The sequence below is a fragment of the Protopterus annectens genome, chromosome 9.part0 (genome assembly GCF_019279795.1).
Source record: "Protopterus annectens isolate FY-2018-M chromosome 9.part0, PAN1.0, whole genome shotgun sequence".
NCBI lineage: Eukaryota > Metazoa > Chordata > Ceratodontiformes > Protopteridae > Protopterus > Protopterus annectens.
Window position 1 is genome coordinate 38,801,159 of NC_056743.1, and position 23,290 is coordinate 38,824,448.

Genomic DNA, 23,290 nt, shown 5'->3' on the forward strand with positions numbered 1-23,290 from the left:
CCATTAGCTCCATATGAAGAACGTTTATATGTAAGAATCAGATAAATAATAGCAAAGTACCATGGAATGTTAACAGGCAGGTGACAGGTAATCTGTAGCACATACATGACTGAAAGGACTCCATAGGAGTCCACAACACTTTACTAAAAATACTATCCAATTTACACTGATTTCAACATTATCAAATATTGGGAGCCATTTCCCATTTTTGAAACACAGGTTTTCAAATTGTACAAGTCTGAGCACTGTGTTTCAAAAACTATGCTTTTCTATGACATTGTTGAAGAAAAGAAAAAAACGTACTCGATGTGTGTGTGTGTATGTGTGTGTGTGTGTGTGTGTGTGTGTGTGTGTGTGTGTGTGTGTGTGTGCACACATACACACTTCATTTATAAATGCACACAAAGAGAAAGGATATCACCTCTCGGTATTTATGAACAAAGTTCTTAAAGTCTCTTTAGACAGTTTCATATTAAAGTATTTATAATACTTTTATTTCTTCTTCTGATTCTGAGAAGTCAGAATGCTTGCTGGAGTTGGATGGAGATGTGAGGTGTGTTTCTGTACTATCTATGAAGCTGTGCACTGGAGAGTGATAAATTTGAGACTGGGGGCTGCATCTGTATAAGGACTCCTCTTCCTCAGACAGGGATTTCTTGCCCACATCACTGAGATCAGGGTAGGGGTTAAATTTAGTAGGCAAGGTCTGCTCTCGAGAACCCCCAGAAGATAAGAGTTCTCTTTCTTTAGAATTTCTCCATTTCATTCTTCTGTTCTGGAACCATATTTTTACCTAACAAAATAAACGAACAACAAATGTCATTGTATAAAGCTGTTATTAGTACAAAAATACTTTATACTTTAATATAATCAATAATACAGCTTATTTCTTCTAGTGCTTAAATCCGTCAGAAACAAAGATCAAGGAACAAGTTGCCAAGGGTTTCCCATCCCAGAGGGGTGGTACACTTCTTTATGTGCTGAGAAATAACCAGATATTCTGATAACTGCAAACTGTGTCAAACATTGTTCTTCAAAACACAGCTGGTAAAGTGGCAATAAGCCATGGCTGATCCAAAAAATGGTATAATAGCAGTGGTGCTCTATCCCAGGCAACAAATACAAATAAAAACTCTGTGATGAGCCACACTACATTATAGTTAAAGTAACAGGAAAATGACTTACATATTGCCTCTTAGATTAATTGGCCTTGATTTACTTTGTAATAATAAAATTCAAAGCATGTAGTCATTGTGCAGTAAGATTAAACTCTTTCAGTAAGAAATCAGACAGTTTGGTAGCAGCAAAGTGCAGTGTTTGGTTTCAGCTACAAGCATTGTCAACCATTATGTCACTGAGAATTAGAAAAAAACAAGTAACTTGCTAGTAAATAATCTTCACAAAGCTGATCAGAGGACAACTACTGTAATATTCCAACAGCTGCAAAATAAATATAAATCAAGGCTGACCTTTAAGGTATCAGGTTTCATCCATTTTATTCACTGAATGAGAACTTGTGAAACTTAATAGCATGTGATATATCTGATAGGTTCACTGGAAATATGAAAATGCAAGTTATGAAATTAAAAGTGAGGGGGAAGTGGAAGAACTCTAGTTGGAAAAAAATTCACAAAACATGGTAGCATCAAAGATGATGAGTCAGACTTTACAATTTCAGTAATATGATTCCTCTTTCTCAGCAGGGTGTTTATGCTAAGTCTCCTGGTACAATAAAAGTTATTGCCTAAGCTAAAAGGCATGGGCAACACAGAACTGATTAGAAAGGGTACTCCATACCAAGAAAATGCCCCCATACACAAAAATAAATAATGCACAATTTAAAACAATGAAGCACTGTACACAGTTGTTTTTTTTTCTAAATTTTCTTTTTAACAGCGGCCCTTTATTTTATGTCTGGCTGTTATCACTTTACTGCAGTACTTCAAATATGGTTAATGCAATACAGTAAAAGAAGCTGAAAATCAAAATAAGGCACTTATTCACCTGTGAGTCTTTTAGTCCTAATTTATTTGCCAGCTTTTTCCTGTCTGGTTTACTTATGTACTTCTGTTTCTGAAACATCTTTTCCAGGGCTTTGCGCTGCACATCAGAGAATACTGCTCGACGAAGCATTCCTCTTCTAGGCTTCCCTCTAGCAGCCAGGGGCCATGAGAAGGTACCTGGAATAGGTATCACTGAAGAAGAAGAACCTAATAAAATACATGGCAATAAATAATATAGAAATTATATACTTTTCATACACGTCACATGTTTACAAACTGGAAAAGCAACTTACAGACTATTAATATCCATTGTTAAGTATGTAATGGATAAATAATGGATCAGACATTTCAGTATTTTATACAAGAAATTAATTAAGATTACCACGAAGACTAATAATAAAACTGCAGAGTCCACTTCTAAAAACTATATTTGTTTTCATGAATTTAAGTACAACAGTATAAAAATAAAGTTGTTTTAATAAGCCAGACATTCCTTCAAAAAATAAGTTGTCAAATCCCATACCAAAGCAAAAGGGGGTTGTCGGGGCAAATCATGCCTTAGCCATAAAAAAGAGAGTTATCTTTACTCAAGTAGAAATTATAATAATAGCAATAAGTTCATTGGGAATTATAAAAATGAAAGCATATTCATGGTGCACAAAGCACTCATGGAAATCTAAACTGACCAGAATGATATAAAGCAGAATTAGTGTTCCAGTGGAATATTCCTTTTAAGAGCATTCTGTGCCTTACAGAGGGACCATAAAGTAAAATAACCTTCAGATATTAGTATTAATTGGTACTGATATTTTATTTATTTATTTTTCTGAATAAGAGGAACACCTGCAGTCAGTGATACATCATCACGTGATGTTAAAATCAAAACATTTTACACAAACACACACTTGCACACACAGTTTATTAATCTGTTCTGATATTCTGGATAGCCTACATTCAAGTGAATTCAACCTCAGTAATTGGCAGATAGCATTTTATTGCTCAACGATGGGTTCCTCAGTTGTGTTGCTATTGATATGGTAAAAAAGGGAAAGTTTCTTCTTCAAGAAACTCTCAGAGATAGACAGAGATCCTAATGAAGCGTGAATGGTAATTGTGTAGTAATGAACTAAGAGAAAAAGGCCCAGGACAAGTGCTTAAAGCCATATATTACTGCAACAAAGTGCAGTTACACTTTTAAACTAAACATAAGTGAATACCAGGAGAACTAGCAGAATGCTGATGACAGCAGCTTATTTTCTTCAAATCACTTTCATTAAATGGACACGAAAAGCTATTTATAAAGCTCAAGTTGTTTTTGTTGGAGCATTCATCTTGCAAATAATAGAAGCACATCCCATTAGCATAAGTCTGAATTAAATAGAGATTTGGAATGTTTGAAACACACACGCTTACTTACATACACTACCTGCTATCCGTTTAAAAATACATCCCTAAAGAGAAAGTAGATGCTGCGAATCGGATATACACTTATCACGTAAACACACATGCTGTATAAGAAAAAATATCATAAAATCGAACCTCAGCAAAGGAGGCGATGCCATTTTTCAAGATGAATCATTTTTGTTACACTCACACACAAACGCATCACACTTTAGCAGTTGTATTGCTTCTGATTTAGATTTGCAGTGTGATCATGTTGCTGAAGGTTATCAGATAAATGTAAAAGCAACTTATAGAAAGTAGGATACACCTACAAATGTGGCTACACACAATTTCAGTTTTTTTTTTCTTGAGGAATATGTGCAACTGGAGTGACAGACTTCCTGTAAAAGTGTCCCTCATACCCTCTTTAATATGCCTGTAGAGTATAATACTTTCAGCCACTTTGCACTGTGCTCCCGGATCCAGGTTTACACCACCTCACACGAAGTGGTCCATGTGGTCTTGTCAGAATACTGAAACCTGGGGTGGCATTATGAGAAATCAGTGCGTGGCTGGTAAATGTCGCTCAGAGGGCTGATAGAAGTCAGCACTGGGCTGTGTGTGGCAGCAGCCCAGGGGGAGCTGGCCAATTGGTCACGGTGCTGAAACTTTTGTTCAGGTGCAATGGCAAAGATCACCCTCTCTGTGGGAAAACCTAGGCCCTGAGGGCATGCTAAAAAGTATCTGCCTGAGAAGGGATCCGCCTTAAATTTGAACCATGAAAATTCTGGCTAATTTGTCGATCAGGGGACTTTTGCAGGAATGTCAGCAGTCAGTGCTGCCACTAATAGGCCATCAAATTGGCGAGAATGATTACAGAATGCTGCACGACTTCCAAACACTCAATCAAAGTCTAACCTCCCACACAACTGAGAAATACTGCTAAAACGTGTGAAATTAGTACCAGAAATAGCACGGCCCTGCTGTCGAGGGCTGAAAACTAAGGGAGCAGACCTACCTGGAAAATAAGAGGTCCGGATGAATGGCTGGAAAGTGCCCTCGAAGTATGGAAGCGAGAAAGCCTTTGTGGCAACACTTGGCAGTGGCGTGGGGGGCGACTCTGTAAAAAGAGAATATACAGATAGATGGTTATTCACTGTAACGGAGCAAAGTTTTATTACTAAGTTTACAAAAACAATTGCAAACCACAATGATACACAGCAATAGTTGTTTGGATTGGAACAGTAGCCAGTTTAATGAATTCATTAAATCCTCAAAATCCTGAAAAGCTGATTTGAGTTTTCCTTAACACGCATATAAATGCATGAACTTGCCAAAAGGTCTGCGCACCTGTCTGTCAGTGATATGGCCATCCAGCAATAGTATGCCCATCCGAGTACGTGTTGTGGCCCCTCTCAGACTCATTATGGGTCACAGAACGCAGGGACTCTTGCACTGTGTAGAACAACGACTGCAACTTGGACTTGCAAACAAAATTTAAAGTAACAATACTCTTCAGATATAATAGACATTTTATGACTATAGGGGAGTATATATGTGTCTGTTGAGGGGAGAGCAACAGCTTTAAATGTACACTGATTTTCTTAAATATACAAGAAAAACACCTGCAGTCTTGCAGCTGAGGTGTAGTTTTAAATGTTAGGTGACTGGAAAGGGGTAACAATCTAAGGTGACGAAGTTCCAGTCCAAATAGAGTTACCACCTGTCCCACTTTGCGAGGGACAGTCCTTCTTTGCGCAGTTGTGTCCTGCAAAAAAATTGTAAAAATGGCAAATGTCCTGAGATTTTAGGACAAAATTATTTCCTACATTTTATGTAATAGTTGCATAAAACAGATATTCTGTATCTGAAACACCTAAATATTATAAGAAACAGAATAAGCAACTAAATACTACAAGAATAAGCTTTAGTTAGGCAAAAAAGTGAAGTTCTGTATTCTGCACTGGCTGTTGGTATGTTTTGGCCTGCAAAATCTGACGTTTGTACCAAAAATGTCCCACTTTGGGCATTTGAAAAGGTGGCAACCCTAAGTGCAAATATATATTTCTAGTTGCACACTCTACATCTGCGTGTGCGTGCGTGATGCGTGCATTGGCTATAGCGCGTATGCACACACTGTTCTCATGCTGACATTTAGTTGGCTTAGTAAGACAAATTACTTCCTCTACAGCAAATTCTCTTCTCCATATCTGATATTTATAAAACACGTTATTTTAGTGTCATTGTTATTTAATTCACGATTGTATTAGTATTCATTAAGTCGTTACACCACTTAACTATTTAGTATGAGACGTCATTATATTGTCACTTTTGCTGCTATCTGTTCGTCACATTCCAATGTGTGACATCTCCCGTGCATTGTAATGTCTCTTTATAACATTGTAGTTTATATTAATTCCTGGGGCCACGTTGTGTGGAAACGCATCCCAGACCACCCGCCCAATCAAATAATATCCATATCTTCATCTATCTCTGTCTAGGCATGTGGGACCCCGTACCCTTTAGTAGGGTAACAATCGTCGTGAAAGTTTACAAACCTGAGGAATGGCAGGAATTGTTACACTTGCAACAGTAACTGGTTTAGTCAGTCTGGAATGGTTTGTGTTTTCATCCAGTAGGGAACATACTCTGTGCCAAAAATGTGCTCAAACAATACTTTATCTAGCAAAGGGGACGTGTAAACGGACACTGCATTCAAACCAGTGCCACATGTCATGAGGAATGTCATCTGCTGAGTAGGGTTACCACCTGTCCCACTTTACGAGGGACAGTCCCTCTTTGGGCAGTTGTGTCCTGACAAAAAATATTAAAAATGGCAAATGTCCTGAGATTGTAGGACATAATTATGTCCCATATTTTATGTGATAGTTGCATAAAATAGTTATTTCTGTATCTAAAATACCTAAATGTTACAAGAAACAAAATAAGCAACTAAACTGCTACAAGAATAAGCTTTTATTTAGGCAAAATAGTAAAGTTTTATCCTTTGTACTGACCGTAGGTATGTGTCAGCCTGTAAAATGTGATGTGTGTCCCAAAAATGTCCCACTTTGGCCATTTGAAAAGGTGGCAACCCTACTGCTGAGACCATTTAAACTTATCAAAATGCCTCTCAAGTGTACCTCGTTACTGAACAACGTTCCTTATTTGCACTCTTTTTGACTTAGTATCGCAGTTCCACTTTGAAAGTGTATGTCACATTCAAGATTTTTAAACTGATATCCACGGTAAATAATTCCGAATCATATTAGTTTACCAAAAGAAAGCCTAGAATTACAAAATAGCATGGTTTAACCAGCATGTGGGTTTCCTAGTTGTCAGCGTAACACATTTTTCCATTTGTTCAACATTTTGGAGGTTTTCTTAAATGTATAAGGAAAGCATTTGCTATGCTCATCCATACTGCATGGAAATGCATTTTGTTAGACTGCTCAGTGAAACCTAAAATCGCATATAGTACGTCACCCACGTTAAACACTACCACCCCTCCCTTAAAATAAGACTTTCTAGAGCATAAGTTTGTGTTGGAGATGCCTACCTGAGTTTTAAACTCACTTACCTGTCCTAGAGGTGGAGGAGAGTATTGCCTGCACCCCAAACTTGAGGAGGTGCGGCTCGTTGCTGGAAGTGACGGGTGTCTGTGGGGAGCAGCTCCTCCTGGTCCCAGACAATACTGCGCCTGTGGGTTCAGTAGGTAATGAGGGCAGTGAGTCGGTCATGGTGCCTGGGGCAGGGTGTCCCAAACTGGAAGGTGAAATCTGTAGCGTCCTTGACAAGTAGCTGCTAGGTCGGCTCATCTTGAGAAGATCGTCTATCAAGAAATTGGAATGGGTAGAGAAAGCCGACTGCAGCGTGTGGGGCAACGTTAGGGCCGGTGTTGGCTGCAGCAAGCTTGGGTAAATGGCTGGTGGAGCGATCACACTGGGGAACATCATGGCAAAGCCCTAGCAGGTCTGCGGCACAACTCCACTAAATGCACTCTTGGAAATATCTTGCTTTAGTTTCAGGAAACATCCACAAAGCAAGCCGTTTTCTCTGTGCCCTCCCTACGGGTAGTGGGTTTTATACTGGGTAGCTTAGCTAAGCCCTTTCAAAAGTGACAGCTTTAACAATGTTTTTTTTTTTGGGGGGGGGGTGCTGATTAAGAAAGTTCTTCACAAGAGCTGCTTTCAGCATCTTCTGAACGCCGTGAATGGTCGGAAAGCTGCAATTTATGATTGGATTACTCTTCATAAGCAAGTGATACACAATGGTACAACAACAAAAGGATAGTCATCAATTTTGCATTTTGACCGCCTCTTCAGATTACATTGCTTCAAAGAGTCCCAGCAAGAGGTTTTGTCCAGAGGCAGAACACACATGCTCATTAAATAGCTATTTTCTAAAGTCTCAAATAACATTTTGACTGAAGAAAAAGAGAAAGAATTGTTTAAAGAAAGCACTAAATTTATTTGCTGACCTCCCACCATCTGTGGTTAATATAAACCAATAATATGCAAAAATCATTGCTATTCAAATATTCGTTTAATTATTATTATGAATAGTGTTAAAGCACAATCCCAATAAATTATTTAAATGTGCAGCCAGGGCTATACAGACACATTGATTTGAACCTATTTTATTGGTACATTACAACTTCGGAAATGAAGGTTTAAGCTATGTATTGTTGCTGCCACACATCTCTGTTTATCCAAGGGCCAAAAGCCTAAAACAGTTTGCCATATTGTTGCCCAAATGAATAGCGCCTGGCGAAAACATGTGGTCCAAGTGTGTGTGTGTGTGTGTGTGTGATTATATTTATATATATATATATATATATATATATATATATGTGTGTGTGTGTGTGTGTATATATATATATATATATATATATATATATGTGTGTGTGTGTGTGTGTGTGTTTATATATATATATATATATATATGTGTGTGTGTGTGTGTGTGTGTGTGTGTGTGTGTGTGTTTATATTTATATATATATATATATATATATATATATATGTGTGTGTGTGTGTGTGTGTGTGTGTGTTTATATTTATATATATATATATATATATATATATATATATATATATATATATATACATATGTGTGTGTGTGTGTGTGTGTGTGTGTGTGTGTGTGTGTGTGTATATATATATATATATATATATGTGTGTGTGTGTGTGTGTGTGTGTGTGTGTGTAGACTGGTGATGACAGTTTGCCAAGGAAGCAGAATCATTTGAAGGCTGGAATATGTGCTCATTTAAAACTAGTTGAACTAGCTGGTTATCCAATTTAAAGAGCTACTCCTCATCACAACTTCTAGCTAGTTTTAACACTGGTGCTAGTATTTATGAACCTGTCAAGTGACTGTATATTTTATGGACACCTTTACTTTTGTCTGAAAAAATTGCTCCATTACTGCAAAAAGTTTACGTTGTTTTGAGAACGTCTCAGTTAGTAGCATCACTATTTCAAAGATGGCCATAATTTGGGAACTTTTTTCACTAATTATTTTTGCAATATTGCTAATTCTGGAGGTAGAAGTTGGAGCTATCTTTTTGAGATTTGATTTATTTTTAGCAGTACTGGAATAGAAACCCTGCCTTATTTCTTTCTAGGGCGATGGCGAAGTATTGCTTTCTGAAGTAGAAACGCACTTTTTACAAAGTGATTATTGTTTAATTGTTGCATGAGGAAATTCTCACCATTGCAGATTTATCAACGAAGAAAGTCATAACAAATGAGATTTAAAACTAGAAGAAATGTCTTCTGAAATAAACAAACTGCATTTTTAAGGTTCATCTATAAGTAGCTGCGCCTAACAAATATCAGAAGCGTTACATATCCTCTGCTTGCTAATATGGGGTCTATCTTCATTCTGGGGTGCTCATCACCCCCTTTTGCTAACACAAGTGTTCTGATCCCTTTAACCACGAAGAAACTGCCACATTCAGCTGTTTTCACCTTTGACACCGGCATGAAAACGACTTTTTAACTAGTTTTCTGCTTGTTACATTTTTGTTTTGTTACTCCGTTTTATTTATATATAGACATTTTCTCCTGTATCTGCCTCTCACTTACATCCATGGTTGTGCTTTGAACAATTGCTCCTACGATTTCTGTCGCATTAGGGAAAGACAAGACTGCTGCATAGCCAGTATTAAAATGTAACGTGCTATTTATTCCTGGTGATGTACTCATGATATACGAATTGTTATCCTTTTACCGAACTATGCAAACATGGTAAAACTGTTTAGAGCTAAAGTTGTGTGCAATGTAACGTTATGACCTACCGATCTCGTATGGCAGGCCAGTCCGAGGGATGGTGGCAGAGGTAAGGCATGAAGAATAAAACACTGATAAATTAGGGGAAAACTGATTTGTAATCTTATTTAAAAATGCAGATGAGAGAGACAATGCTTTCTTCATTTTAATATGAAATAAAATTTTATAATCAACTAACATTTCACAAGAGGGACTATTTGTTATGCTCATATAATGACAACAAAACATCTTTTGTGATAACTGAGTGCATGAGTTGACCTGCACAACTTCAGGTGTCAGGAAACATGTTCCACTTTAGGCATCTGAAAAGGTGGCAACCTTTGTTAATTGTGCGAACCAGCCAAGCCAAAAAAGTATTAGTGTCCAACCATATTTTAACAAGAGTACGATTGATGTCACAATGAAATGACGCTCAACTATCTCTGATTTTGCAGAACTTCCTCATATTTTTTCTGCCCCTTGTGTTTTTTTCCTGGTAAATCAATAATAACAGAGTCTAATATTTCCTATTGTTTATAAAATGCATAATGATGCAAAACCTGCTGTTTTATTAACTTCTTAAGAGGTTAAGAATAATAATTAAAAACTGTCCCCGCTTTTGTGCCCGTGTCTCCCATTCAATTTGGTCTTAAACAAAGATGAGAGCTGTGCACAAGCCTACCTGTCCTTTCTGCACACGTATATTACTTTGTTAAATTGTTGCGGATTTTAGAGCACACATGCTTGATTATTAATAGCTTATTCGATAATCAAGGCCCAAACAATAATCTTTCGGCTTTTCCCGATTAGGGGTCGCCGCAGCGGAACTCAGGTCCGCTATTGACTGGCAGTGGATTTTTACGGTGCCGAGTTGCCAGCCCGACACCCATCCTTCAAAGAAGGAACACCAATTCACGCGCGAACCTACCTACCTGCAAGTCTTTAAACGTCACTCCTCCGCGGGGGGGGGGGGGGGGGGCATGCAGACTCCACCCAAAAACGTTCCAGCCGAGAATCGCAAGGTAGAACCTCTTGGTGTGAGGCAACAAGGCTAACCACTGCACCACCGCAGCCACTTTGCCCGCAAAATACGTTTAGTTATTTATGTGTGATTCGGGAATAGTGACACAATTAAATACCAATCAAATAAAACAGCTTTTGCTAAGCTGTCAGACATGCAGACCTGGCTACATCTAACAGATGCAGATGTTCTCCTTCACAGCCTACATTAGTGGTTTGTGGGCAACATTTCTAGAATAACAAGTGGCATTTCTTTTAAGAAAGTGTGTAGGCTTCCGGGAGATTGATAATACCCTGAAAGTCCACCTCATACAAGCAAGATAAAATTGTCGTTTTCTCAACACAACACACTTCATATGTAAAACAAGTGCATAACTTTCCTAAGGTGATACATCCCACACACTTTAATAAATGAATGTATCACTGTTATCTATTTCTTTTTTTAACCCAAAAATGCACATTAGATCAGTAATATAATATTTATGCAAGTGTTGTATAGATCATGTAAATTAATTAAGACAGCTGTAGACGTCTTCTAATATCTTATAATTTGTAATGTTTCTCAGACATGAGTAACCACTGTAGCACCCTTACAGTATCATCCTCCCTGGTAAGATCTGACCATAAAGTGGTGATTTTTGAAGTCAGCATCTCCCCTAATCCCCCTCTAGCTATGGTAAAAAAAAAAAAACTTCTCCAAAGCTGATTAAAACCTCCTACGGGATGGTATAAACAGCTTCACAACCCCCTCTCCCTTTGTTGGAACTGACACCAATGTCCAAATCTACACCAAAGTACTATACAAGCACTTATATAGATACATGGAATCAATAATATCTGACAGGACAAAATCATCCTCCGTAAGGAAGAGTAAACCTGTCTGGTGGACATCTGCAATAAATAAATTATATAACAAAAGGAAAAAATTGCTGTCCAGGACCAAGAAGGAACAGGTGCCCAATTGGAAGCAATCTCTCCTTAGCCTGAACAAGCAAATAAGAGCACTAGCGAAACCCTCTAAAGCCAACTTTGGGTCCAAATTGCCCATATCTAGTAGAGACAGTCATAAGGCCTTCTTCACATATGTCAGCAATCTCAAAGGAAGCACCCAGATCTGTTCAGAACTGGTGATCAAGGACACCACATACACAAATGCTGTAGATATAGCCAACCTACTGGCAGGCAGATTCAGTGAAAACATCACCCCTTTGTTCCCCCCATCAGTAAATCAGGACATCCCTTGTACCTGCCCCCTCCCATTATCTCTAGAGAACAGGTCACAGGACCTGATAACATCCCAGGCAGCATCCTACATGAACTCAGGCATGCACTTGCAGCACTATTAGACACCCTATTCAACCAAAGCCTGAGTACCAGCTTTGTCCCAGCCGAGTGGAGGACAGTCACCATCATCCCTTTACACAAAGATGGAGTGTCCACTGATCTGGTTAATTATAGACCCATCAGTCTAACTAGCCTGATCTGCAAGGCTATGGAATGGATTATCATGGACCTCATTAACAGGGACATTGGCAACCTCCAAACACTCGATCCCATGCAGTTTGGCTTTGTCAAAGGGAGATCATGTCTGTTAAATCTGGGCAACTTCTTTGAGACAGTCACCATAGCCATGGACAAGGGAAAGACAGTGCACACCACCTACCTTGACCAGGCCAAAGCCTTCAACACTATTTCCCACTCAGGCATAATAGATAAACTCGCTCAACTAGGCATCAATCCATATGTTATCAGATGGGTAGCAAACTAGCTCACTGATAGAACCCACTTAATCAAAATAGATGAAGCCACCTCAAACAGTAGAACTGTAATGAGCAGCGTACCTCAGGGATAGGTCTTGGGGCCTCTGTTATTCTAGACATACTTCTCTGTGGTGCAAGCCAAAACCAGTGGGTTATGGCTGACCAAGTTTGCAGATGACCACGAGTTGGGTGTGATCATCAATTAGCCAAGTGATGTGGATGTCCTCCAAGAGGATCTCACCCAAACAAATGACTGGTGCCAGAAACATGGCCTCAAGCTGAATGTCAAAAAATGCATCATCATCCCCTTTGGGGAGAGTGACAGCCCCACATATTATCACATTAATAACAATGTCCTAAGCATGCAATCAGTCATGAGGGATTTGGGCACCCAGGTTGATAGCAACCTGACTTTTGACCACCATGTTGCTTCCGTTGTATGGAAAGCTTTCTATATGGCCCACCTCATAAGTAAGGGTATCTCATCTAGCGACGAGGGAGTTATAACATCCCTGAGGCTTCAATTACTAATACCCTGCACTAAATGATATCATTGTCAAAGTCAGGGGTTCAAACCAGTTTAGGTGTACTTTTACTGTCTTGCTAGCATGTGTTCCATTCCCCTGAAATATATTTTCCACTCAACTTTTCTAGTAGTGCTTCCATGGCATGCATTGGTAATACCATTGTTTAGAGACTATCATTGTTAAAGTCTAGGGGTTCAAGCCCATTTAGGTGTATTTTTGTTGTCTTGCTATCGCAGGATCCATTCCACCAAAATATGGTTTTTACTTTTTGCTTCTGTGAGTGCTTCCATGGCATGCCTTGCTGATACCCATGTTTAAGAATGTCATTGTCAAAGGAAGGGGTTTGACTCCACTTGGGTGCATTTTTCTTTTCTTGCTCTCACGTGTTCCATTCCCATGAAACATTCTTTTAGATCAACTCACGTGTTCCATTCCCATGAAACATTCTTTTCGCTCACCTCATGTGTTCCATTCCCATGAAACATTCTTTTCGCTCACCTCATGTGCTCCATTCCCATGAAACATTCTTTTCGCTCACCTCACGTGTTCCGTTCCCATGAAACATTCTTTTCGCTCACCTCATGTGTTCCATTCCCATGAAACATTCTTTTCGCTCACCTCACGTGTTCCATTCCCACAAAACATTCTTTTCGCTCGCCTCATGTGTTCCATTCCCATGAAACATTCTTTTTGCTCACCTCATGTGCTCCATTCCCATGAAACATTCTTTTCGCTCACCTCATGTGTTCCATTGCCCATGAAACATTCTTTTCGCTCACCTCATGTGTTCCATTCACGTGAAACATTCTTTTCACTCACTTCACGTGTTCTATTCCCATGAAACATTCTTTTCGCTCACCTCACGTGTTCCATTCCTATGAAACATTCTTTTCGCTCACCTCATGTGTTCCATTCCCATGAAACATTCTTTTCGCTCACCTCATGTGTTCCATTCCCATGAAACATTATTTTTGCTCACCTAATGTGCTCCATTCCCATGAAACATTCTTTTCACTCACCTCATGTGCTCCATTCCCATGAAACATTCTTTTCGCTCACCTCATGTGTTCCATTCCCATGAAACATTCTTTTCGCTCACCTCATGTGTTCCATTCCCATGAAACATTCTTTTCACTCACCTCATGTGTTCCATTCCCATGAAACATTCTTTTTGCTCACCTCATGTGTTCCATTCCCATGAAACATTCTTTTCACTCACCTCATGTGCTCCATTCCCATGAAACATTCTTTTCGCTCACCTCACATGTTTCGTTCCCATGAAACATTCTTTGCGCTCACCTCATGTGTTCCATTCCCATGAAACATTCTTTTCGCTCACCTCATGTGTTCCATTCCCATGAAACATTCTTTTCGCTCACCTCACGTGTTCCGTTCCCACGAAACATTCTTTTCGCTCACCTCACGTGTTCCATTCCCATGAAACATTCTTTTTGCTCACCTCACGTGTTCCATTCCCATGAAACATTCTTTTCGCTCACCTCACGTGTTCCATTCCCATGAAACATTCTTTTCGCTCACCTCATGTGTTCCATTCCCATGAAACATTCTTTTCGCTCACTTCACGTGTTCTGTTCCCATGAAACATTCTTTTTGCTCACCTCACGTGTTCCATTCTCATGAAACATTCTTTTCGCTCACCTCACGTGTTCCATTTCCATGAAACATTCTTTTCGCTCACCTCATGTGCTCCATTCTCATGAAACATTCTTTTCGCTCACCTCATGTAATTCATTCCCATGAAACATTCTTTTTGCTCACCTCATGTGCTCCATTCCTATGAAACATTCCTTTTGCTCACCATTTCTATGACTGCCTCCATTGCATGCTTTGCTATTACTCTGGTTTAGCAAATCATTGTAAAAAGGAGGGGTGCAAACCCATTTTAGGTGTATTTTTGTTGTCTTATTATGTTTTCCTTTCCCCTGAAAGTACACAATCATATCCTGAATGTGCAAATTACACAGGGTAGTTAGACACATGTTAACATAATATATTTCTGGATTCTGCTGTCATTTCTGAAAAAGAAGTTGAAGATTTGGTCACCTATACTACCTACAACCTGCTCACACTGTATTTACTCAGCCATGTCTTTCACTCTCAGCTTGCTTCACTGTTTCATCTCTTTCTGTAGTATATTCCTATTTCTGACCTACGCTACAATAACAAATAGATGGACATATAACATAAATGCCCAGAATGAGCATATCATTCAAAATCATCTATCTGTGTTTATACATCAAGTGATAGCTGGCACAGAACAACGTAGATGTACCCAAGCTGTACCTGCAAATGGTCTGTTGTGATCAGTATACTACCCCAGTAAACTAACTAACTAACTAAATAGATGGGCATATTAATTAAATAAATAAATAGTTGGGCATATGTGAGCACAGAGAAATGTCATTATGTGTCCTATGGCAAAAAAATGAAGAAAAATGCTTTGCCTTGTTAATCAGGCATATAAATGAGCTAAGCCTCACTGCACATACCAATCTGAAATAAAGTACAGCTACTGCCATTATTTAAACTCCTTTGATGATTCACTGCATTTATCCAGTGAATTTCACTGGGTCAATCCAGTGGTTGTAGGTTCCATATTCCCTGGGTTGTATGCTGGTTTATACTTTTCTGATTCCGTTGTGCACACTGGGGGTTGCATGCTCATTTATAACTTTTCTTATCCCATTGTGCACACTGGGGGTTGTATGCTGGTTTATAACTTTTCTGATCCCATTCTGCACACTGGGGGTTGTATGTTGGTTTATAACTTTTCTTATCCCATTGTGCAAACTGGAGGTTGTATGCTGGTTTATAACTTTTCTTATCACATTGTGCACACTGGGGGTTGTATGCTGGTTTATAACTTTTCTGATCCCATTGTGTACACTGGGGGTTGCATGCTGGTTTATAACTTTTATGATCCCATTGTGCACACTGGGAGTTGTTATCTGGTTAATAACTTTTCTGATCCCATTGTGCACATTGGGGGTTGCATGCTGGTTTATAACTTTTCTGACTCCATTGTGCACACTGCCGGTTGTATGCTGGTTTATACCTTTTCTGATCCCATTGTGCACACTGGGGGTTGTATGCTGGTTTATAACTTTTCTGATCCCATTGTGTACACAGGGGGTTGCATGCTGGTTTATAACTTTTCTGATCCCATTGTGCACACTGCGGGTTTCATGCTGGTTTATAACTTTTCTGATCCCATTGTGCACACTGGGGGTTGTATGCTGGTTTATAACTTTTCTGATCCCATTGTGCACACTGTGGGGTTGCATGCTGGTTCATAACTTTTCTGATCCCATTGTGCACACTGGGGATTGTTATCTGGTTAATAACTTTTCTAATCCCATTGTGCACACTGGGGGTTGTATGCTGGTTTATAACTTTTCTGATCCCATTGTGCACACTGGGGGTTGCATGCTGGTTTATAACTTTTCTGATCCCATTGTGCACACTGGGGGTTGTTATCTGGTTAATAACTTTTCTGATCCCATTGTGCACACTGGGGGTTGCATTCTGGTTTATAACTTTTCTGATCCCATTGTGCACACTGGGGGTTGCATGCTGGTTTATAACTTTTCTGACTCAATTGTGCACACTGCGGGTTTCATGCTGGTTTATAACTTTTCTGATCCCATTGTGCACACTGGGGGTTGTATGCTGGTTTATAACTTTTCTGATCCCATTGTGCACACTGTGGGGTTGCATGCTGGTTTATAACTTTTCTGATCCCATTGTGCACACTGGGGGTTGTTATCTGGTTAATAACTTTTCTGATCCCATTGTGCACACTGGGGGTTGTATGCTGGTTTATAACTTTTCTGATCCCATTGTGCACACTGGGGGTTGCATGCTGGTTTATAACTTTTCTGATCCCATGCTGGTTTATAACTTTTCTGATCCCATTGTGTACACTGGGGGTTGTATGCTGGTTTATAACTTTTCTGATCCCATTGTGCCCACTGGGGGTTGCATGCTGGTTTATAACTTTTCTGACTCCATTGTGCACACTGGGGGTTGCATGCTGGTTTATAACTTTTCTGATCCCATTGTGCACACTGGGGGTTGTATGTTGGTTAACTTTTCTGATCCCATTGTGCACACTGGGGGTTGCATGCTGGTTTATAACTTTTCTGATCCCATTGTGCACACTGGGGTTGTATGTTGGTTAACTTTTCTGATCCCATTGTGCACGCCGGGGGTTGCATGCTGGTTTATAACTTTTCTGATCCCATTGTGCACACTGGAGGTTGTATGCTGGTTAATAACTTTTCTGATCCCATTGTGCACACTAGGGGTTGCATGCTGGTTTATAACTTTTCTGACTCCATTGTGCACACTGCGGTTTGTATGCTGGTTTATAACTTTTCTGATCCCATTGTGCACACTGGGGGTTGTATGCTGGTTTATAACTTTTCTGACTCAATTGTGCACATTGCCGGTTGCATGCTGGTTTATAACTTTTCTGATCCCATTGTGCACACTGGGGGTTGCATGCTGGCTTATAACTTTTCTGATTCCATTGTGCACACTGGGGGTTGCATGCTTATTTATAACTTTTCTGATCCCATTGTGCACAGTGGGGGTTGTTATCTTGTTTAGAACTTTTCCTATCCCATTGTGCACACTGGGGGTTGTATGCTGGTTTATAACTTTTCTGATCCCATTGTGCACACTGGGAGTTGTATGCTGTTTTATAACTTTTCTGATCCCATTGTGTACACTGGGGGTTGCATGCTGGTTTATAACTTTTCTGATCCCATTGTGCACACTGGGGGTTGCATGCTGGTTTATAACTTTTCTGATCCCATTGTGCACACTGGGGGTTGCATGCTGGTTTATAACTTTTCTGATCCCATTGTGCACACTGGGGGTTGCATGCTTGTTTATAACTTTTCTGATCCCAATGTGCACATGTGCTACATTTCCCTGACATGTGTTTTGTATGACCTCTGACACTTTCAGTGCTGCAGTGCCTCCCTATGCCACATTCACTGGGACAGTCATGAGCTGAATTATCTCGAATCTTATTGTTTTTATTTTTCTATTGGCCTGCACATGTGATACATTTTAGTTTATTTTTTTTTTATTTTATTTAATATTTATTTACCAGGAAAGTCCAACTTGGAACAAAGCCAGTTTTCAGTGGAGGCCCAGGGAGAAATGCTTCATATGTATGTCTTTGAAATGTGGGAGGAAACCGGAGCACTGAGAGGAAATTTACACAAATGCAGGGAGGACATGTAGACTCCACACAGAAGGCACTCCAGCTGAGAATCGAACCAGAGAACGTCTTGCTAAAATAAAGGGGGAACAAAGGCTCAAAATAGGAACATATTCTTGTTAAAAAAAATCAGAAAGTTGCTGAAGTAATTGGACTTGTGTTGGCATGCCTTTTCTGAAGTACAGGTGTGTGTGTGGGACAGCATGTGAGAGAGGGAGAGACAGTGATGATGGAACACTAGCATAAGCAGATAAGAAGTTTGTGTACCTCTTGACCTTTTAGGTCAATAAATGACTTCAACCCCAGTGACGGGCAAGAAACCATTTTAGCAGTAAGGGACCAAAAAATAAAGCAAATATTTAGATATTTTTAAAAATGATATATTTTGGAAGTAAACTGCCTCCTCTAACACCATTTATATGTACTACAGAAACTTTGACACATTAGATGATGGAACTGTTTTACATCAAAAGTATATTAAAAAATATATAGTAATAAAAAATATAAATAAGTAAAACACAACAATTGTACAGAGACCCTAATCTCTAAGCACAATAATGCCCTCCAGGGTGTATGTTAATGTGGAATTAATGCCCTTCCAGGGGTGTAGAAGTCCTCCACCTGCAGCTTCAGGCCTCACAACACCCCTGGGCGGGCTGCTCAGGGCCTCCTTGAAAAAAAAAACAATGACTTGTATACATTGTACACGATATGGCACCAAGACTTTCCTTTGCAAGGTCATTAAACATTTACATACTGTTAGTATGAGCTATTAGGAACTACAGTGTAAAGCATTTTCTGGATGGTACATTACATTCATACCTACGAACAGAAAAGTAACACTATATATAATCTAATTGAGGACAACCTACTAGTTTTTCTAGTGAGCTAAAAATATATACAGTGATATATATAATTATATAATGCTTCTAACTGTCTAGCATTTATTGGAATTTTTTTATGTATTTATACAATTAGTTAACTGATATAGAATAGACTGAATCCATTGGACCAGTTTCAGATTTAGCCCAGAATGTGAACACACATCACGTGGAAAAATAAAAATAGTTTATACAATAAAAGAACATGCTAAAACAAAGGAATAGTTAATTCAAAATTATTTAAGAAGCTAGTCTATAGAAACCCATATGTGCAATAGTTACATCAGTAAGCACAAAAGGAAGAACAGTACTAGACAGACCACTCAGCGGCTGCCTGGAATCACACTTTAATCCAAAGAATAATAAAATCCACACCGGTAAATAAGTCCACAACAATAACCTCCACACTGATCAAGCGCTTTCGTCGGTAACACCAACTTCATCAGAATGAACATTACACAATTAAAGATACTTAAATACCCTCCCCCACACAGATGCCCTGACATCACATCCTGCTATTAAAGATTAAACCACATTGCCAGTAGTAAGAATCTGTATGATCAACTGTTATAAGCTTAATGAATAATACACTAAATAAAAACAATATTAACGTGTTAAAAACATTTGAAAAAAAAAATATATATATATATATATATATGTATATATATATATATATATATATATATATATATATATATATATATATGTGTGTATATAAAAGTAATCACATAAATGTAAATATAAATGTATATGTATTTTTTTATATTTTTTTATACATACTATGAGTGCCAACAGTGCCATTGGGTCCAGTATGGTCGATACTTGGACGACATAGCCCTTTTGTGGAAAGGTGAGAAGGATAAACTAGATGAGTTTTTTCAATACCTTAACAGTACTGCAGAATTCCTAGAATTTACTTTAAACTCTGACCTAGACAGATTCAACTTTTTGGATGTCACTTTAGTTAAGGATTACTCAAACAAAACTTTTGTCTCTAAATTGTACAGGAAACCCGCATATTCTAATACACTACTACATTTTGGGAGTTGGCACCAGATTCACCAGAAAAAATCCCTAGTTAAGGGACAGTTTATTAGAATTGCTAGAATGGTGTCAGATGAAGGTGACTTCCAAGTAGAATGCGATAAACTTAATATGTTCGAAAGGAGGGGATATCCCCCTAATTTCTTACAAGAAATTAAAAATGAGGTAGTTGTAAAAAGACGGAATGGGGTATTAGTTAAAATCGTATTTAGTGGTAGTGTAAGTAACAGTGAGTAGGTTAGAGACAAACTATATAATAATACCTATACAAGACCCTGCATTTTACCTTTTTCCTTGAATTTTTATGATATCAAAAATATATCGGTAAAATTTTGGCCAATTCTGTTATCGAAGATGTTTGTAAAATATTAGGGGACAAACCAGTTATTGTCTATAAGAAAGATCATAGTTTTAAAACACTCTTAGAAAGGCAGAAGAGGGAGAATAAATCTATTGGATGCCTTAAATGTGGCAGGTGTGGACAATGTCCTTTTGTCATGGAGGGGGATTTTATTTATATTAAAAATTTTGGTCGAATTTACCCTAGCAAGAAATTTTTTTTTTATTCGAAAAAGCGCTGGCTTTGCAATGTATTTTATATGGGCAAAACAAAATGGGCCTTTAAGCAGAGAATATATGAGCACTGCTACGGCATTAGAGGTAAGAATCAAGGAAATGCATTATATAATCATGGAGAACAATTTCCTACACATTGTTTTAGGTTTTTTGCCATTGACCATGTGGACTTAGGACCTAGGGGTGGTCCTGAAGATGATTATCTAGCACTATTGGAGTTAAAATGGCAAGTTAAGTTGAATGCAGGCTCATATCCTGGCCTTAATGAGCGTATTAGTCTCGTAACCTTTTAAAGCTTAGAGCAATGTTTTGTATTTAAATGGCATCATCAGCATTCTCAGATGGGTTTTAATGTGTGATTGTTGGCACTCATAGTATGTATAAAATAAAATATAAAAAAATATACATTTATATTTACATTTATGTGATTACTTTTATATGTGTATATATATATATATATATATATATATATATATATATATATATATATATATATATATATATGGGTCCCTATCTATTCGTCGACAATTCATTTCACTGACACTCATTTCGTCAACAGTTCATTTCGTCGACAGAAAGATGTGCCCCCTTCCCCAATGTTAGGTGGGGGGCTTACCACACCCCATTGTGGGGCTGTGCCCCCACACCCTAACTATATATATCAACTCCAGGGTTGCACAACATTGGGGAAGGGGGCACATCTTTCTGTCGACAAAATGAACTGTCGACGAAATGAGTGTCAGTGAAATGAATTGTCGACGAATAGATAGGGACCCATATATATATATATATATATATATATATATATATATATATATTTTTTTTTTTTCCTTTAATAGCAGGATGTGATGTCAGGGCATCTGTGTGGGGGAGAGTATTTAAGTATCTTTAATTGTGTAATGTTCATTCTGATGAAGTTGGTGTTACCGACGAAAGCGCTTAATCAGTGTGGAGGTTATTGGTGTGGACTTATTTACCAGGTTGGATTTTATTATTCTTTGGATTAAAGTATGTTTCCAGGCAGTCTCTGAGTGGTCTGTCTAGTACTGTTCTTCCTTTTGTGCTTACTGGTTTGTGTGTTCTACATTTGACAATAGTTACATCAGTTAGAACAGCAAAATGTTAGGAGTTAGAGAAGAAATGCTACAGTGAAAATTATGGGTAGTATGTGTAGCAGGTTAGGCAGACTAGGTTATGTGACCTGACGTTGATCATTTCCAAGGAGCCTGTGCTGTGAGATGTTCTTTAAGTTATGCCTGAAATGAAATAGTTAGACAGGGCTTTAAGATTTCAGGGAATATCCCTACAGAGCTTGATTCTAACAGTAGAAAGGCAGTGGTTGGAGCACTAAAGTCTGGTTTTAGATGGTTGCAATAGAAGCCCTGAGTGGATATTAGATCAAAGTTTATAAGTAAGCTAAAAGAAAAAGAAGGGCAGACGTTTTCTTTCAGGAGCCGGAAAAGCTGGGAGCCAAGGAGTAGATTTGTTCATTGCTGAACAAAGTCAGTTGACTTTGGCTAGTGTAAAACAGTAGTCTTTACTTTTGGGGTGGAGTTCAAGATTGTTTGGATGGTGGTAAAGTTTCTTTTGGAGGTAGATGCTGCAAGAGGTAGGCAGTACTTAAGATGGGCTAGAAGAATCCCTTTGCCAATAGCATGTCCATAATGCAGCATCATAATTCTAACTATTATCTTACATGGACCTTTTCACATGCCTTTCTTTTTTACGAGGTAAATGGAATTTCATGTGTAATGCTTTTTACTTTCTCTTATTAAATGTCTATATTACTAAGTAAAATTCCATTCATGCTGTACCCAGCACAACCTTTTTCAAAGTTAGTTTTGTATACCAGTAGTATACTACTAGTATGGGGTGGTAATGATGGGGTGAGAGTATACTGATACAGAGGGGGTAGTAAGGATGTGGTGGCAGTATACTGAGAGACAGAGGTTGGTGGTAAGGATGTGGTGTCAGTATACTGAGACAGAGGTGGGTTTTAAGGATGGGGTGACAGTATACTGATACAGAGGGAGGCAGTAAGGAATGGGTGGCAGTATAATGAGTGAGAGGGGGTGGTAAGGATGGGGTGGTCATATAGTGAGGCAGAGGGGGTGGTAAGGATGGGGTGGCAGTATACTGAGACAGACGGAGGTGACAAGGATGGGGTGGCAGAATACTGAAACAGAGAGAAGTGGTATGGATGAGGTTGCAGGTCGCAAAATACTGAAACAGAGGGTGGGAAGGATGGGGTGGCTGTATACAGAGAGAGAGGGAAGGGGTAAGGATGGGGTGGCAGTATACTGAAACAGAGGGGATAGTAAGGATGTGGTGGTAGTATATTGAGAGAGAGGGAGGCTGTAAAGATGGGGTGGTGGTTATCTGAGACAGAGGGGGTAGTAAGGATTGGGTGTCAGTATAGCAAGACAGAGGGAGGTTGTATGGATGGGGTGGCACTATACTGAGAGTGAAGACTTGGTAAGGATGGGGTGGTAGTATACAGAGAGAGGGAGGCAGTAAGAATGGGGTGGCTATATACTGAGAGAGTGGTTGGTGGTAAGGATGGGATGTCA

General features: G+C 38.8%; 1 protein-coding gene across 1 annotated transcript; it reads right to left on the reverse strand.

The window, feature by feature from the left end:
* Nucleotides 1–398: 398 nt before the first annotated feature.
* Nucleotides 399–7,422, reverse strand: DBX1 (developing brain homeobox 1). Its single transcript, XM_044082403.1, has 4 exons — nt 6,967–7,422; nt 4,405–4,506; nt 2,005–2,210; nt 399–793 (listed from the first exon to the last, which is right to left on the reverse strand). Exons 1-4 carry the CDS (start codon nt 7,340–7,342, stop codon nt 482–484), a joined length of 996 nt encoding a protein of 331 aa, XP_043938338.1. The 5' UTR covers nt 7,343–7,422; the 3' UTR covers nt 399–481.
* Between the last annotated feature and the right edge of the window lie 15,868 nt (nt 7,423–23,290).

What these genes read in the sequence shown, in the direction of transcription:
- DBX1 (XM_044082403.1), bottom strand. Translation starts at nt 7,342, where the DNA reads ATGATGTTCCCCAGTGTGATCGCTCCACCAGCCATTTACCCAAGCTTG. An exon ending in CCGGACCTCTTATTTTCCAG is followed by an intron (nt 2,211 to 4,404) that starts GTAGGTCTGCTC and finishes GTATTTTATTAG; the next exon opens with GTTCTTCTTCTTCAGTGATA. An exon ending in TAGGACTAAAAGACTCACAG is followed by an intron (nt 794 to 2,004) that starts GTGAATAAGTGC and finishes TTATTTTGTTAG; the next exon opens with GTAAAAATATGGTTCCAGAA.